The 16292-nt window shown below is 51.7% G+C and overlaps 1 protein-coding gene across 5 annotated transcripts in view; it reads left to right on the top strand.

The window, feature by feature from the left end:
• Positions 1–297: 297 nt before the first annotated feature.
• VAV2 (vav guanine nucleotide exchange factor 2) overlaps positions 298–16292 on the top strand; it is a 120050-nt gene continuing 104055 nt past the window's right edge. The window contains exon 1 of one of the 5 annotated variants that reach the window (XM_039730728.1): positions 298–946. In XM_039730728.1, coding sequence (XP_039586662.1) covers positions 743–946 — 204 coding nt within the window. In that variant the 5' untranslated portion in view covers positions 298–742. The remainder of the gene's footprint in view (positions 947–16292) is intronic. The other 4 variants (XM_039730724.1, XM_039730725.1, XM_039730726.1 and 1 more) reach the window with 4 other exon arrangements.

The raw sequence follows: 16292 nt of genomic DNA, 5'->3' as shown, positions 1-16292 counted from the left end.
ACAGAGCGCCGGGGCTCGGGGCGGCTCTCCCGGAACAGGAGGGATATAAGGGAGGGGATGGGTGAGTTTAAAAAAAAAAAAAAAGGCAGGAAAAAAAATAAAAAAAGGGGAAAAGGGAAAAATATTGGGGGAAAACAAGCGGGCTGCGAGGCAAAGCGCCGCCAAAGCCCCTCCGCCCCCGCTGGCAGCCGGGGCTCCGCAGACAAAGGGGCGGCGGGGCGGGCCGGGGGCGGGCCGGGGGCTGCTCCGGGGGCTGCCCGGCCCAGGGACGAACCAAACACTCGCCCCCACGGCGGCTGCCCGGCTCGGCCCCTCGCAAGTTTCCACAGGGCACCGCCACGGAGTTGCGCGGGGCGGGGGGCGGCCCCGCTCTCCCCGTCTGTCCATCCGTCCGCCCGTCCGTCCGTCCGTCCGCCGCCCTCCTCCCGGAGGATGCGGCGCGCCTAACCCCGGCCGAGGCGGTGGGGCCGCAGCGGGGGCAGGGGCAGCCCTCCGCCGGAAAACTCCGCGCCGCCCTCCTTCCTCCTCCTCCTCCTCTTCCTCCTCCTCCTCCTCCTCCTCCCGCTCGCAGCCCCGGCGCGGAGCGATGCTCTCGGGGCCGGCGGGCGGCGATGGAGCGGGGCGGTAGCGCGGAGCCGCCGAGCACCGCGGCCCCTGGGGCGGCTGCCCGCGGCCCCTGAGCGCCGGCAGGAGGAGGAGGAGGAGGAAGAGGAAGGCCGGGGGCAGGCGGCGGAGCGCGGCCATGGAGGAGTGGCGGCAGTGCGGCCGCTGGCTCATCGACTGCAAAGTTTTGCCCCCGAACCACCGGGTGGTCTGGCCCTCGGCCGTGGTGTTCGACCTGGCGCAGGCGCTGCGGGACGGGGTGCTGCTGTGCCAGCTGCTGCACAACCTGTCCCCCGGCTCCATCGACCTCAAGGACATCAACTTCAGGCCGCAGATGTCCCAGGTAGGAGGGGAGCGCTGGGCGGGGAGCACCCCCGGAGCACCGGGATGCCTGCATGCGGCTGCTGCTCTGCTCAACTTGGTGGGATAATGGGATGGGATGATGGGATAATGGGATGGGATGCGGTACCGCCTGTTTCACCCCTCCCGGATGAAATGCCGCCGAGAAATTAGGATAAAAAGGGAGGCTGCGTCCTCCAAAAATTGGAGAGACCCTAAGGGAATGCCCCACAGCCTCTCCCTTTACTGGCATAAATTAAAAGGACTCCTCTGTCTCCTTTTTGGACGTAACCCTCTGGTGTTTGTGGGTTAATTTTGCTAACACCGCAGCCCCTCCCAGGCTGTATCCGCCCGGTTCCTCTCGGTCCAGCGGCCGGGAAAGGCTCCGGGGCGGGCAGAGAACACCCCGGGCAGGAGGGAAACATCCCCCTCGTGTTTACAGCCCTGGCGAAACAAAAGCAAATAACAGGGCTGCGAGGAGGAGGAGGAGGAGGAGATGGGATTTTTGGGGGTTTTCGTGGAGGCGCTGGTCCGTCTGAGATGTGCGGGAGGAGCGGGCGCCGGGACGAAAGTTTGGCTGGGAAGACTCAAAGCAAAATAAATGAATAAATTTATGAAAACACACGAACCTCCGGGGTTCTGCGAGGCTGCCCCAAGGCCCGAGCCCCGGTGCTGCATCCCTGCAGCGGGAGGTGATGGGGGGCTCGGGTCAGGGACCCCAATTCCACCCTTGCCCTGTGCCCTGCCCCGCTCTCATCGTGCTTTTCCCATCTGGGTCCTTTAAAAGGGCTCCATCCTCGGAAGTGTTTCCAGTTCTTGGTTGGTTTGGTGGAAGGAGGCTTAAACAAACGGAAAAAAAAAAAGAAAAAAGAAGTAAAATCAGCTCAGCGCAGGTTGTTTTGTGTGTGAGAGCTGCGCTGGTGTTTTTGCAGGTATTTGCATGGGAATCGGGAAGTGAAATCGATCAGAACAAACGAAATGGGGTTTGTGCCCTGCCCCTGCGTTGATTTCATTTCAGTTCAAGTTCGTTTCACGGTGCCGGCTTTTATTTTTGAACAACAGGTTCTGGCGGTGAAATTTGAAGGGAAACTTTCTGTCTGTAACTTCGCTGGAGCCTTTCAAGGATAAACAACCTCCAGTGCCCACACGAGCTCAGTTCCTGTGCTGTGAGAGTGAATCCTCTCCTTTTTCCGCTGGAGTTTCCCTCCAGGGCGATGTTTTTTTCATGTTTTTTTCCAGTTTGTCCCCTTCACCCAGCAGGACACATCCATGTGTGGCTGCTGTGGCTGAGGACAGCCAGGAGCTCCCAAATTTGGAGCTCCTCTTTGGGGAGCTTTGCTGTGAGGATGTCCTTGATCCTGCAAAGCGCCGGAATGGGAATCCCCAGCCCCCAGTAAATAAATAACAACACGTCCTGATGCCTCTTCCCAGGGTGGAACAATGCTGGGAGATTTCCTCTTGGTTTTCCAGGCTCTGAACTGATCAAACTGTTTTCCGCTCAGGCTGATGTTTCCAAATATAAACTGCCATGCAGGAGCTGTGGATGTGGAGGGCTGGAGCTTTCCTAGAACGTGCTGAGAATGGCACGCTGTGTTTTGGGGTTTTTAAAGGAAATACTGTAATCCTACAAGGCTCATTTTGGTGTGGTATTGCCCTGTGGGGAGTTCAGGCTGGGTTTAAAGATGTGGCACTTGGGGACGTGGTTTAGTGGCAGATTTGGCAGTGCTGGGTGATGGTTGGACTCGATCTCAGAGGGCTTTTCCAGCCTGAGCTCTGGTTCTGTGGAGCCTGGGCTGGTTTGGAGAGGAGGCTCCTGCTGTCCCTGCCCGGGTGGTGTTTGCTGGTTGGAGGGAGAGTTCACAACCCTGCTGTCTTTAACCAAATTGCGTTCTGCTTATCCCACCTGGCTGCTTTCACAGCTTTAGGGGCTGATTGGGATGGGTTTGGTGGCCCTGTCTCTGAAAATGGGGTCACTAGAGGGGACCAGCACAGAGCTGAGCCCACAGGACTGCAGAGCATCCCCTGGTGTGGGGGTGGATGCTCTGGTGAGGCTCAGCTGATGCTCAGCCAGGCTGGGACCCAGAGTCAGCCTTTATTTGTGATGTGTTTGGTGCTCTTTTGGTAATTCCCGGCTTTGGGAATTTGTCTTTTCCCCAGGGTGGTTAAAGGCACCTTCTGCTGCCCTGAGCTGATGGGGAGGAAGGGGCTGAGCCCAGCCACAGAGGGGACAAACCCCACTGGGGTGCCCCAGGAGCAATTCAGTGTCTCTGGGCCAAATTCCAGAGGAATTGTGCAGGAATCCATCTTTGCCAGCCAGCTGTGATGTGCCCAGACACGGGTAGGGATGCGTGAGGCCGAGGAACTTCAGAGGCTGGTTTTGATGATAAATGCACATTTTGCCTGGCTGGCTGGGCTGGCTAACCAGCTGTCTGCCTCACTAGAGAGCTCATTTTGTTATTAATCAGGTAAAGTGCCAGGGGACAAGACACTTGTGCTAGACTTGAGACACCCAGTAATTCTCTGTCATCCACCTTTCCTGCTGAATTAAGTGAGGTGTGCAGGTGTGCAATGAGAAACAGATTTTTGCCCGAGGTGAGCAGCGTTTCAAAGGCCAGAGGTGAAATCACATCTCTGCAGAGAAACACTTTAAGGTCCAGGCACTTGTGTGTTATTTTTTAAATCCTTTTCTGTGCTGATTTGTTTTTCCTTGCAGCTGTTGGAGGCGTGCTGTGAGGTGAGGCAGGGACTGCTGTCCCTGTCCTCCTAAAATCTCCCCAGCCTCATAAAACCTCCCTGTGCTTGTGCAGCAGAGAGGCCAGACTGGCCAGCAGCAGCAGTTTAATTAATACATGATGCTTAATTAAATTAATGAGGCAAATCACCCCGTTAGGTTGCAGGCTGAAGTTTGCTTTATTTTCATGTTCAGTTCCAAAGATCCCAAATCTGCTTGGTGGTGCCTGGGAGGATGGGATGACCCAAAGAACTTCCAGAGTGGCCAACAAAATAAACAGGAAAAACAATCTTGAATCCCAGCTCTCTTCTGAGAGTCGCTGGACGTGAGTTCAGTTCTGATGGAGTAAAACTTCATTTCTGCTCCGTGCTTCTCTTTGTTTCTGGAGAGCTGGGAAGTGGCGTGAGGGTGATTGCCCTCGGTGCTTATTGATCATTGTGTCTGTGGCTGTGATTGCATTTCTGGGGGTGTCATTCAGGGTGATTTTCCAGCTGGGAGAGTGTCATGCAAAGGACATTTGGAATTTGCAGGTGGGAGCAGAGGTGGGAGCCCTCTGCTTTGCATTCCCTGCCCCAGAGCCACCCCCAGAACCCCACTCCTCTCCCCATTCCCCCTCCCAATTCCAGTCCTCTGTCACTGTGTGTTCTTGGGGGTGAGACAGAGATCTTTAAGCTTTACATTTCCATCAATAATTAGGTTTGAATCTTAATTTTGTTAAATCTCTGGTCAAATACAAATTAAATGACTCTCCACTCATGCTTCAGCACAAAAATTATGTGCAATAAAACACCTGCATGTTTGAGTGAGGTTGATATTTGGTGCTGTGAGTTTTGTGAGGTTTTCCTTTTTTTCTCTTTTTTTTTTTTTGGCATTTGTCTTAGATAAAATTAATCCTTCCTGACAGGGCCTTGGATGTGTTTGGAGGTGGGCAGGGAAGCCTGCTGCCTCCCAGGAGCAGAGACCTCGTGGGGGCTGCACCAGCTGTGCCAGACACCTCTGCAGGTGTGGGACTGGATCAGGAATTATCCAGGAAAACTGGGGGATCTGGGAGTGTCCTGCAGGATTCCAGATCCCTGTCCCTCCTGTGCTTCAGTCCCGTCCCTCATGGGGATGCTGTGAAGGGCATTTCTGCTCCCAGTCTCTGCAGCTGAGGGGAAATGGGTGAATTCAAGGAAGAACAACTGAAAAAGAAGCAATAACCCCCAGATCCTGCCCCACTGCCCTGTCCTGGCTGTGTGAGCAGCTGCTGAAACCTGTGGGGTAAGAGAGGTGGGAATTGGTGCCTGCACAAAGCTGTGGTGGTGTGATTTAACATCAGGCCTCCCACAGATCCCACGCTGCACTCACCCCCATCAAAGGCTGCTCAATATCTTCATTTTCCTGCTCCAGAACCTCCTGGATTCTGGCAGCGAGGCAGCCGCGGGGTGAATGGTGCTGGGAGCACAGAGTTGAAGTCAGCAGCAATGGCCAGCTCATTCGGGATTCCTGTTTGGAAGCACTCTGCCATCTCCCCAGAGGGAATCCAGCCCTCCCTGCAGCACCTGGAGCTTTGGCTGGGGCCCTGGAGGCTGATGAGAGCAGCAAACCTGACTGGAGTGGTGGCTGGGCTGCCCCCTGCTCTGCTCCCCCTGAGCAGCCAGCCCCACACCTGCCTGAGCTGAAAAAACAACTTTTACCTGTTGTTTTTTTCTCCATTTCCACCAAAATCCTGTTTACTGGTGCTGTGACAACTGGGGAGCAGGTGGCTCGGAGCCTCCCCCAGGTGCAGGGGAGGTGGAGGATTTGGGGCAGGTGATTTTTCACAAGGATTTGGGGTTTTTAACGTGCCACTTGAAGGCTTTATAACTCCAGAGCTTGTAATTGCTTCCATGTGTCGTGATAGTAGTTAAATATAATTCAGTATTATCAGAGCTGGGTGGGTTCTTTGAGCAAGGTTTGTGCAGCCACTCCTGATTTACCCTGCTCAGCTCCTCTGGCTTTTTTATTTACTCTCTGCTTCTTTGAAACTGAGTTCTGTTCCAAAAAAAAAAAAAAATTAAAAAAATAAAAAAGGGCTGTGAAAAATGGCCTGGTTGCATATCCCTGTTTACTGTGTCTCACTGACTTCCCGTTGGGATGTGCTGAGCCTCACAAAGGGAAGAAAGGGAAGAAAGGTGCTCTGTGTGTGCAGCCAGCCTCGTGAGCTCCTTGCAGAGCAGGAGCTGTGCCACTCTTCCTGCCCAGCCCCGCTCTGCATGCCCAGCAGAACCCCAAAACCTTCTGGCAGCAGAGTGGGACCCTCTGAGCTCGAAGGATCCAACTTGGACCTGCAGCTGAAGGCTCATAAATATTCTGGTGGGGCAGGAGAAGGTGGAGGGTGTTGGATGGATGCAGTGAGCTGTGCCAAGCAGCCTGAAAAGCAGTGAAAACTTCTATTTATTTATTTTTTTCTCCACGCTCTTGAATGATTGATGAGAGCTAAATACCTGCATTAAGCACCTACCAGCAACAGGCTCTTGAATGAATAGATGCCTTGAAAAACACAAAGCCACCAAAAAAAAAAGAAAAAAAGAAAAAAAAAAAGGCAATTTCGTGGTGGGATTTTTTGGGTTTTTTTGGTTGTTTTTTTGTTTTTTTTTTTTCAAGCTGGGACTGGAAGCTGCCTCCTGTCCCTGCTGATGAGCTGTAAAAAATGCTTGGCTGGTCCATGCTGCTCGGGGTGCTGTGCCAGGAACAGGGGGTGCCTGGGGCTGGCTCCCTCCAGGAGGAGCAGGAGGGGTTTTGGCACTGGCACTGCCCAGCTGCAGGGGCTGAGCTGGGTGAGGAACTGGGCAAATGAGGGAATTTGGGCTGGAATTTGGGCTGAGCATCCCCCCTCAGCCTGCTGGGATGGACCCACCACCCCGACTTCTGGGGGTGTGGGAGCCCCAGAGCCTTTTCCTTCAGCTCCTCCGGAGCCAGAAGGGACCTGGTTTTTGGCAGGGACAGAAATGTTGCTTCAGACTGACCCGAGGGCACGTTTTTGATCTGTTTCTTTGTCGTTTCTTAAAGAGACAAAGCCTTTTCCCAGTGTTGGAGCTCTTCCCCTTCTCCGCTTGACTCCCCTCAAGCTGTGTTGAGAAATGGATGAAATGTGCTCATCCCAAAAATCCCAGCAGCCTGCTCCGGGGCTGGGCTGGGGGATCAGGATCCTGTTGATTTAGGGTGCAGGGCTGTGGGGTTGGGGAGGATTGATGGGGGTGGTGGAGGCTGGAAATTGGAGTGAGTTTGGGAATTGGAGTGAGCTTGGGAATTGGAGTGGGTTTGGGGAATGCAGTGAGTTTGGAGGATTGCAGTGGGTTTGGGAATTGCAGTGAGTTTGGGAAATTGGAGTGAGTTTGGGAATTGCAGTGAGTTGGGAATTGCAGTGAGTTTGGGGGAATGCAGTGAGTTTGGGAATTGCAGTGAGCTTGGGAAATGGCAGTGAGTTTGGGGGAATGCAGTGGGTTTGGGGAATGCAGTGGGTTTGGGAAATGGCAGTGAGTTTGGGGGAATGCAGTGGGTTTGGGGAATGCAGTGGGTTTGGGAAATGGCAGTGAGTTTGGGGGATTGCAGTGAGTTTAAGGAATTGCAGTGAGTTTGGGAATTGCAGTGAGTTGGGAATTGCAGTGAGTTTGAGGAATTGGAGTGAGTTTGGGGAATGCAGTGAGTTTGAGGAATTGGAGTGAGTTTGGGGAATGCAGTGAGTTTGAGGAATTGGAGTGAGTTTGGGGAATGCAGTGAGTTTGAGGAATTGGAGTGAGTTTGGGGAATGCAGTGAGTTTGAGGAATTGGAGTGAGTTTGGGGAATGCAGTGAGTTTGAGGAATTGGAGTGAGTTTGGGGAATGCAGTGAGTTTGAGGAATTGGAGTGAGTTTGGGGAATGCAGTGAGTTTGAGGAATTGGAGTGAGTTTGGGAATTGCAGTGAGTTTGGGGGAATGCAGTGAGTTTAAGGAATTGCAGTGATTTTGGGGAATTGCAGTGAGTTTGGGAATTGCATTGAGTTGGGAATTGCAGTGAGTTTGGGGGAATGCAGTGAGTTTAAGGAATTGCAGTGATTTTGGGGAATTGCAGTGATTTGGGGGATTGCAGTGAGTTTTTCCACACCTCTGGGAACTAAAGACTCTGCTTTGATTTTTAAAGCATGGATCCCCCTTCTTTGAGCTGTGCAGCATTTTTTAAAATAAATTTTTATTTCCTCACACCACTCTCAGCATCAGTTTGCTCCTTTGGACTTCCAGTGATCTCAAAGCAACCTCGTGGCTCTGCTCCCACCCCAAGGCTTGCTCAGTGCCCACCAGGGTGACCCTGTCCTGCTAATGCTGAGTCCATCTGTCTGCCCAGCTGTCCCTGCAGCATCCTCACACCCCTGGGGCTCCTGGTGGTGCTGTCCCTGCTGCCAGGATGGAATTTGGGTGACCCCTGTGGGAGCCAGCAGCCACCCAGCTTCCCCTGCCTCGTGTCCTGCTGCTTCTGAACCTCAGTGCTCCTTCCACAGGAGGGGGAAGAGGAACCTCTGCTCATTTGCCATCAAAATCCTGATTTTTGGTGATGTAGGTGCTGTGACAAGGGTGGCTTTATCACAGTCTGCCTTTGACAGCTTCAAGCTCAGCGTTGATGAAATTGCTTTTGGATTTCCCCTTAAAAAAATCTGCCACTAAAAAAAAAAAAAAAAGCCCTGGAGAAAAGTCTGCTTCCAATAAAAGTGACTTTTCCTGCCTGCTTTGGGTGCTCCACTGTGGAAGGAAATGTGAAAATACCAGGTGTAGATGAGCTTGCTGGTCAGCTGGCCCTGAAAATAAACCAGTTCTCCTCAGGAAGGTCACTGCAGAGCATCTTTGGCCATCACACTTCCCAGCCTTGTCTAACGAGTCCTGCAGAATAAATTTTTGGGCACCTCTTTGGATCTTTTTGGACACTTTTTGGACATTTTCCTGGAGTCCCCAAGCAGCTGTTTGAGAGCTGCCAGCCCTTCCTGCCCCAGCACAAAGGATGTGCCTGCGCCTTGTCCCTCCTCAGCCCAGCTCCCTTTGCTCTGAGGAGGCAATGTGGAATCTGTTCCTGTTTTGTAACCCTGTCTGGACAGCCAGGATTCAGCTGCAGGAGCCTCCTCTGCCTCCTTGGAAAGCCACCAGCCTGACTCATATCCTGACTTGCTGCTCGTGGCTCTGCAGTCCATGGGCTCCGTGCTACAGACCCACCAGTAAATCAGATTTTATTCACTCTGATGCCTCTGGCCTCGTCAGGATTGGATTTTCCAGCCTGGCTGGAGCTGGGCAGCATCTCCCATCTCGCCCAGTGCCATCTCCCAGGCTGTGCTCCAGCTGATGGAGCTGCTGCCAGCTGCCTTTGGATGTGCTGGGATGGGAGGCTGGCAGGGCTTTGTCCCTCTCTGGGCTGTCCCCTGGTGCTCCAGCATGGACCCTGAGCTTGTGCCTGCCCCCAGTGTGGCCTTGCTCTGGCCCCCAAACCTCCAGGATTTGGTAAATGAGGAGAGGGGGAAGGTTAAAAGGTTCCCATTTGGGAAATGTGCTCTTTCTCCTCCAGCATTTGCCTTAGCGCTGATGGAGACGGGGGGAGAATTTGCCCTTTTGTGGCACTGATATTTTTTGGTGTGTTTTATAGCGGTTTGCAGCTCAGTGGAACATCTGGTGTCTGAAGGGGCCGAGGAGGGAACAGAGGAGGTTTGTGATTTGTGTCCAGCAGCACAAACACTGAATTATCTGTGAAATCCATGGAAAACGGGGGCACCCAGCTCCTGGAAAACAAATACCCAGGCAGGCTGGGAGCAGGGCACTGCCAGAGCTGAGGCAGCTCCTGATCCCTGCAGGAAAAGCCCAGGGCAGGCTCTGGCACCGTGGCTCCCACAGGGAGAATTGCTGCTGCTTTTGCCTTCCAGGAGTTGTTGTTTGGCCCCTTTGGGTTTGTCAGAGCTTGGGATGCTCTCAGAGCACTCAGGTTCATGCAGGATCAGGTTTTTCCTCAAGCTTGCTGCTGAGAGGTTGGGCTTTGTGGCAGAAGAATGGGAGCTGGATCTGTGATGGTATAAATATGATTTATATATAAAATATCTGTAAATATGTATATATAAAAGGTGTGTAAAAGACACAAATGTATTTGTATGTAAATAAAATGGTGTTTCTTTAACAGCTGGAGTGTGTGAAACCCTGGAAATCCCAGGCTGAGTGGCATGGCCCCAGGACAGGAAATGTGCACAGCACTGGGACAGGCTTGTGTGCACATTTTGTGTTTATGGGAAGCACTTTCTCATGTGAGTGATCTTCCAAGAAAATCACTGGTGAGCCTTGAAGAGGGGAGGAGACAAAGGAAAAAAAAAAAAAAAAAAGAAGAGACAAGGCTTTTCCTCCCATAGCTGTGGGAGAATTGTGCCTTTAAACAGAAAATAAACCAGAAAATTTCCTACTAAACCTAGCAGAAGAGTTTATGATCTTTTTTTCCCCTTTATAGATCAGCTTCTATATCTTTATTTCCCTGCTGCTGCTGCAGGGTTGGGGGCTGTTTGCTGGGAATTGCTGCTGGAGCAGCAGCTGCTCAGCTCTGGGCTCAGCACTGGCCCTGGGGCTCCCTTTGGTGGCCCTGGGGCTCCCCTTGGTGGCCCTGGGGCAGCAGATGCTCCTTTGCAGGGTGTAAATGGCTTTGTTCTGTGGCTGGGCAGGGCCCAGCGGGTGGCAGGGCTCTGCATTTTGGGGACAGGGCATTTTTGTGGTGCTGTGGCAGCCTCCAGCTCTGGGGTGATGCTTTCAGGACCAGCTGGGGTGTGTCTTGTAGGAAAAAAAATAAGTTTTCAAGCTGCAAAATAGACCTAAAAACTTTGTATTGTCGAGGGATTGGGGGCATGGAGCCAGGCCAGCAGGAACCATCCCAGCAGGAAGGCTGGGGGCGTGGGGCTGCCTCCACAAAGGTGAATTTTTCAGGGTGAAGCTGCAGGGGATGAGGTGTGAGGATTGCTGGGCTGTCCAGCCTGCTCTGGGCTGGGGCTGGGTGTTCAGGGCGGTGTCCCTGCCCCTCCTGGGCATCCCTCCCCTTGGCTCATCCACTGAGCATCTCCCAGTGCTCTTTGGGGAGCCCGTGGGGATTGAGTGGGCATGGCCTGAGCACAGAGAATTCTCAGAAAAGTGGAGTTTTTGAAGGGCTTTCTGAAATAAAGTTTCATCTGGGGTCTTGCCAGATGTGAATCATCCCTGAGTGGGTCTGCAGGTCACAGGGCAGGCACCACAGATGTGTTCCCTCACTTTAACCCTTCCTCACCCATCAGTTTTTGTCTCCCCAGGGGTTGGGATGCTCACCCTGGTTCAGGGGGACACCTCCAAGGGATTTCCCACCTTGAATTGCTGCCACTCCCTGCAGCTTTGGCCACTTGGAGCTGCTGCAATCAGTGTCTCACTGCCAGGAACTTCACCTGAGACACAGAAATCGTGGCCAGACACCCCGAGCAGCCAAACCTGTTCCTTTGGTGGGAGGGTGAGAGGCCACACCAACCTCTGCTGCATTTCCCACCCTCAGCGTGCCCAGCTGCACGTCCCCCAAGCTCTCCCCACGTGGAGAGCATCGCAAATAAATAAATATTTTATTTTTCTTCGGAGGTGGCAAAGGTTAGAAGTGAATTTTCCCGGTATTGACAGCAGGGTTATCTTGGGCAGGGTAATGAGGAGGCTTTAATGAAGCTGCAGTATCTGCCTGAGAGTGGGGTTTTAGCCAGGTTGTTGCAAGAAGCATTTCTAATTAGGAGAGATTTAATTCCAGATTTTTGTCATCCCCCCCCCCCCCCCTTAATTATATTTGCTAACGTGTTTAACAGCTTTCCCTTCAGAAAAGAACAATTTATTCAAAGGTCATAAATAGATTCTGGCATTAATTACTCCAGGAGCCACACTGGGCTGCTCTGGAGGAAGAACTCCGTGGGGAATGCTAAACCTTTCCCAGCTGGATTTATCTGGGCTTGAAATGACTTTGTTTGCACACTCCCCCCATCAAAAACACCTCCAAAAAACCCCAAAAAAGCTGATTGTGTCCACATTTGTGCCCAGCTGAAAACCCACTGGGACCTTGGGGCTGATTTCCCTGAATTTTTGGAGCAAGCTTGCAAATCACAGCATCTCCCTTGATCTCTTGAAATGTATAAGAAATTATAAATAATATAATAAATATATTATAATATAATACATATAATATAATAGGATATAATATTAAAATATAGCTAATCTCCCTGAGTTTTTGGAGCAAGCCTGCAAATCACAGCATCTCCCTTGATCTCTTGAAATGTATAAGAAATTATAAATAATATAATAAATATATTATAATATAATACATATAATATAATAGGATATAATATTAAAATATAGCTAATCTCCCTGAGTTTTTGGAGCAAGCCTGCAAATCACAGCATCTCCCTTGATCTCTTGAAATATATAAGAAATGATAAATAATATCATAATATGCTATAATATGCTATAATATGCTATATTTAAAAATAAATATAAATATATAAGAATAATATATAACAATATGTAATTGAAATGATAAGGTTTGGGGGTGTTTTTGTCCCGTAGTTTGGGATCCCCTCGTTGCTGTGGATGCTGAGCTGCAGCAGGGAGAGCAGAGCCTGGCTGGGGGCAGTGGCAGGAGGAGCTGAGCTGCTCCTCCTCCTCAGCCCAGCTCAGGTTAATAGTTTCTGTAACCTCCAGATTTTGGAGTGGCTGCAACATCTGTTCCAAGTGATAACAATGCAGTGCTGAGGGGGAATTAGCATACAGCTGCTGGGCTGGGGGAGAGCCTCTATAGAAAAATAAATGGATTTATTGAGGGAAGATGAAGCCTCATTGCCTTCTCACAGTTCTGGTAATTTTGGCAGCGTGGGTAAAATCTGTTCCTGTGCAGTGGGAAGGGATGGGCTGGGATGTGGGACTCTGATGTGATTTGAGGCTCCTTTGTTTTGTCATTTCACCCCAAGAGTGCTTCTTGCTGGCTTTGGGTTCCTGTTGAAGGCTCCATTCCCTGCCTGGGCTGGCTCTGGGGGGGAATATTGAATATCTCTGGGAATAATTCTGCTCTCTCAGAGACCTGGTCCAGTGGGTGGCATCCCTGCACATTGTGCTCATCAAAATCTCTTTTAAAATCTCTTTTTCTTGCCCTTTGGCCTCGCTGTGCTCACCAGGAGCTACAGCTTTGTGTTGGCACTTCCAGAATGTTCCCTGTGCTGGTCCCTCTCCATCCTTCAGCACCCTCAGGGCTCAGGATCCTGCTCACCCTCAGAGGTGTCTGACCCACAGCTCTGCACCCAGCACTCAGCTTAAATATTTCTGTGGCTCTTTCTCCCCTGGTGCTGTTCCTGGCATCCTGTGATGTGACACTTTCATTTTTCCTTGAGGGAAGGCAGGCAAACATTGCTTTTGTTGCTTTGTGGAAATGCAGGAGAACGTGACTGAAGTGTTCTCTGAAGCCTCTCAGACTTGAAAGCAAATTTAAAATGCTCTGGTTTTAAAATTTATAAACCCAGAACGATGATTGGAGAGATTCTAGACTCCCCTCCTTGTAGAATAATAAAAAAATTAAACTGAAGCCAACCCATGTTCAGCTTCGGGCTCCAACACAAGAAGTGAGTGAACAGAATTACCTGGTTTATGTGGGGAAGAAAAACATCTTAAACACCTGATTTAACCATCTTAAACACCTGATTTTCATTCACTGGATGTGAATGAAAGAATTGAGAGTAAAACTCCAATAAATCCAGACGGGCAGAAAGGAATTTCCAGAGGTGGGGCTGTGCGTGCAGGGATGCTGAGCCCCCTGAGCTGGGGCAGGAATAACCCCCTGCAGCCCCCAGGTTTTGCAGGGTCTCTTCACAGGAAAATCTGTTTTTCTCTCAGCAGACACAGAACTGCTCAATCTTGTTTTGGTATTTTTTTTCCTCTGATTTAGAGGTTTTTTTAGGAGTACAGCTCTTCCAATAGCAGTGTGAAGGTGTGAGGATGCTGTGTGCCACAGGCAGGGTGTCAGGAGTGCTGTGGCTCTATAAAACCCGTTATTCAGCTGAGCAGGGCTGTCATTACCTGCCTCTGGTGCTGCTGAGGCAGGAGGAGCTGCTCCCAAAAAGAGATATTTAACTTGTCTCTGCTCCAGGTGCCTTAATAACCGCTTGGGTTTGTCTCTGGCACGTCAGCACCAGGCTTGGAGTGCTGAAGGATGGATGTGGAGTTCTCCTCCCCTCCACCCACTGAGGGTTTTACTCAAAAATTGGACAAAAATCCTCCTGGCGCTGGCTGCTCATCCCACCCAGGGCTGGCTCAGGGCTTTGGGCTTTGACATTTCCAGTGTCTGTGGAGCTGAAATGGATCTTCAGCCTCCCACCCTGCTCTGTGCTGTGCTCCCTGCAGTCCCAGGATAACCAATAATCCCAGGGGCTGATGGGCTCGTGCCCAGCCCGGGGCTCCACGTGCTGTCCCTGGGTGTTTGGGCTTTGTTACTCCTGAAAAACTTCTGCAGAACTTTTCTGGGAAAAAAAAATAACCCCAAACAACTGTTGGATTTTCACAGTTCTGTGGGTTTAAGGCAGCTGGGAAAAGCCAGCTGTGGCTGCTCCCACAGCCTGGTTCTTCAGGAATCTCGCTCAGCAGTGGATGTGAGTGCCCCACAAAAGCCACTTACCTGCCACTGTTTGCATTGCTTTGGGTTATTTGCATTGCTTTTTGGATTATTTTGGTGTTACTCATGGATTCCCAGTCCAAGCTCCACTTGGTACCAGACCCTTTGCAAACAGAGGTGCTGATCCTGGGCAAAGGTTGTGCAGATAATCTGGGAATGCAGAGCACCTAGAGCTCACTGTGCCTGAGCAGAGCCATTGGCAGAGTGATTTGTTGTCCCTCTGCCTTGCTGGGGCTTGGGGAGAGACAGCTGGGCTGGATTTTGTAATCCAGAATTTGTTTTTGAAAGGGCTCAGCTGCTGGGTTATTGCTGTCCCTGTTGGTGTGGAGCTGCATGAAGGGAAGGGGGAAGAAGTGTGAATTCTTCCTCCCCTCATCCTCATCCTCCTGGGGTGGTGCTGGGCCCCAGGTTTAGGACTTGGATCCTTTTGCAGCTCCAGGAAGCCTGGCAGAGCTGTGGGACAGTCCCACTGCCGTGCCCTCCACGGCATTCCCTGGGTGCTGTCCCTGCTCCAGGATTCCCAAACCTCCCAGCCTGGAGAGAGGCTGGGGAGGAGGTTCTGCCTGCTGGGAGGGAGCTGAGCTGGATTTCCCAGAGGGTTTGGGGGTCACACTGACCTGCTGTGAGACCTTGGGGCTCTGGGTGAGGAATGAAGGGTCCAAGGCAAGGGCAGAAATCTGGAAGTGCTGTGTGACCATCCCTCCTGCCTGGCTGCTGACCCAGGGCACCTCTGCTGGGAATTTGGGCTCGTTTTGGGAGTGGTGCTGCTGTCAGGTGGTGGGATGTGCCTGGTGTGGGCAGGGGAAGGAGGAGGATTCCATCCTGGTGGTTGTGTAACCCTGGAGTTCCTCCCTGAGCATTCAGGGCTGTGCTTGACCAGACTCTGGCTGGGCACGGAGCAGCTGGGAGCTCATTCCATGAGCTGGAGGAGGGACAAAAGTTCAAAAGTTGAGTGTCTGAGTGAGACCAGCAGCTCCATACCAGGGGAGAGCTGACATGGCTGGAAACCAAAACCAGAGCTGCAGTTGCATTTCATTGCATCACTCCTGCAGGATGTTCCTTGGATTATTCAGTGCAATGGGAAGAAAGTTTCCTGGGCTGGAAGGAGGCAGTTGGGAGTGGAGGAGGATTAAAACCTCCATGAAACCCCTTTGGTCCCTCCTGCCAAGCTGGGGAATGATGATCAGGAGTGTGAGTGCTGGGCTCAGCTGCCCCTGGGCTCACACTCTCAGTGATTTGGGATCTGGGAAGGGCCAGCAGGAAGGGCTGCCCTTTGGTGCTGTCCCTGTGCTGTTCCAAAGCCAGAAGGAAGGCTGTGTCCCCGAGGGCTGCAATAACCATCCCCAGGGAGGCTCCCTCAGCCTCTCCTCCCTGCGAGCCCCTGGCCAGAGCTCCAGCAGCCAGATGTTGTTCCCTGCCCCAGCCCTGGCCAGGGAATGCTGCTCCTGGTGGCGTGTGCTCCAGGAGAAGCCTCCATCTGCCCCGTGAGTGTAAGCAGAAGTGACAGGTCACGATGACTGTACATGACATGTTATTTTTGCTCCCCTCCCCGAGGCACCCAGCAGCTGGAGAGCTTTTCCCCCACGGAGCTGGAGGCAGCCCTGCTTTGAATAAGAGCTTTTTGCATTGGAAGCTGCACCTTAGGAGAGATGTTTTATTTCCCTGGCTGTTTATAGCCCTGTAAAATACTGTGGAGCCTTCATTTTCCCTCTTTGCATGGTCTCCATTGCATTATGCAGAGGAACAATTTATTCCTAACAGCTCAGCCTAATGTGTGCCACAGCCATTTCCACAGGAGCCAGACCTGCCTTAATGTTTGCTGGATGGCTTTTTAAATGCACTGTGCTGGCTCCTAAGCCAGGCTTTTTAATAGCTGCTGCTCAGAGCTGAGTGTACATAAGTCTGACAAAAACCTTGGTGCTTGTTCTCACACCTTAATTCTGGGCTTAAAAAATCCCT

Source organism: Passer montanus, unplaced genomic scaffold, assembly GCF_014805655.1.
Source record: "Passer montanus isolate IOZ18808 unplaced genomic scaffold, ASM1480565v1 scaffold73, whole genome shotgun sequence".
Lineage (NCBI taxonomy): Eukaryota > Metazoa > Chordata > Aves > Passeriformes > Passeridae > Passer > Passer montanus.
Note: the sequence above shows the minus strand (reverse complement) of the source record. Positions and strands in the feature narration are given on the sequence as shown.